The sequence below is a fragment of the Monoraphidium neglectum genome (assembly GCF_000611645.1).
Source record: "Monoraphidium neglectum strain SAG 48.87 unplaced genomic scaffold scaffold00751, whole genome shotgun sequence".
Classification (NCBI taxonomy): Eukaryota; Viridiplantae; Chlorophyta; class Chlorophyceae; order Sphaeropleales; family Selenastraceae; genus Monoraphidium; species Monoraphidium neglectum.
Window position 1 is genome coordinate 1 of NW_014012877.1, and position 651 is coordinate 651.

Below are 651 nucleotides of genomic sequence, written 5' to 3' on the forward strand. Positions count from 1 at the left end.
CCACATCGCCAAGGTGAAGCAGGCGCTGCAGCAGGAGTACTACCTGCTGTCACTCTCAAAGCAGCGGCCAGAGCCCAGCGCACACGCCGCCTTCACGCAGCCCATCACCAAAATGTCGGCAGGCATGTCCCTCGGTGGCGGGGGGCAGAGGGAGGCAACTACAATTAAGGGGAGGCAGGCAGCAAATGTGCAGGTTTCTTGCTGGAAGGGATTAATAATGTGGAACCTTTTGCTGGCAAGTGCAGAGACCCTGACAGCTGGCATCCCAGGTCAAAGGCGGTGTGTCGTTCTCACCCTGTCCTCGATGGCCTCACTGGCCCCTGCCACCCTCCCCCCCTCCAGGTCTCAGCCACCTGAGCATGAAGCCCGCCGGCTCAATTCAGCCCCCGGGTGCCGGCCCCAGCCCCGCTGCGCTGCGCACCAAGAGTGGCCACGAGGTGGCGCTGCACCAGCAGGTGGAGCGGCTGGGATGAGGGGGCCGGCCCTGCAGCTCTGCGGTCAAACCCTTACACCCAGCCCCTGGTCGTGTTGGTTGACAGTCATCTCGTGCGCTTCGCAACCGCAGCCTGGCGCCTTGACACTGTTTAGGCAGCCCCGACTGCAAGCAGCCACCAGCCGTTGCACCAGTGCACCCCTCACTCACTGCTCCCC

The 651-nt window shown here is 63.9% G+C and overlaps 1 protein-coding gene across 1 annotated transcript in view; it reads left to right on the forward strand.

Moving 5' to 3' along the window:
• Window positions 1-359: 359 nt before the first annotated feature.
• The window catches only part of MNEG_5136 (hypothetical protein), a gene marked incomplete at both ends in the record, with an annotated part of 5,435 nt that continues 5,143 nt past the window's right edge, over window positions 360-651 (forward strand). The window contains one exon of the mRNA XM_014046387.1: window positions 360-455. Coding sequence (XP_013901841.1) covers window positions 360-455 — 96 coding nt within the window. The remainder of the gene's footprint in view (window positions 456-651) is intronic.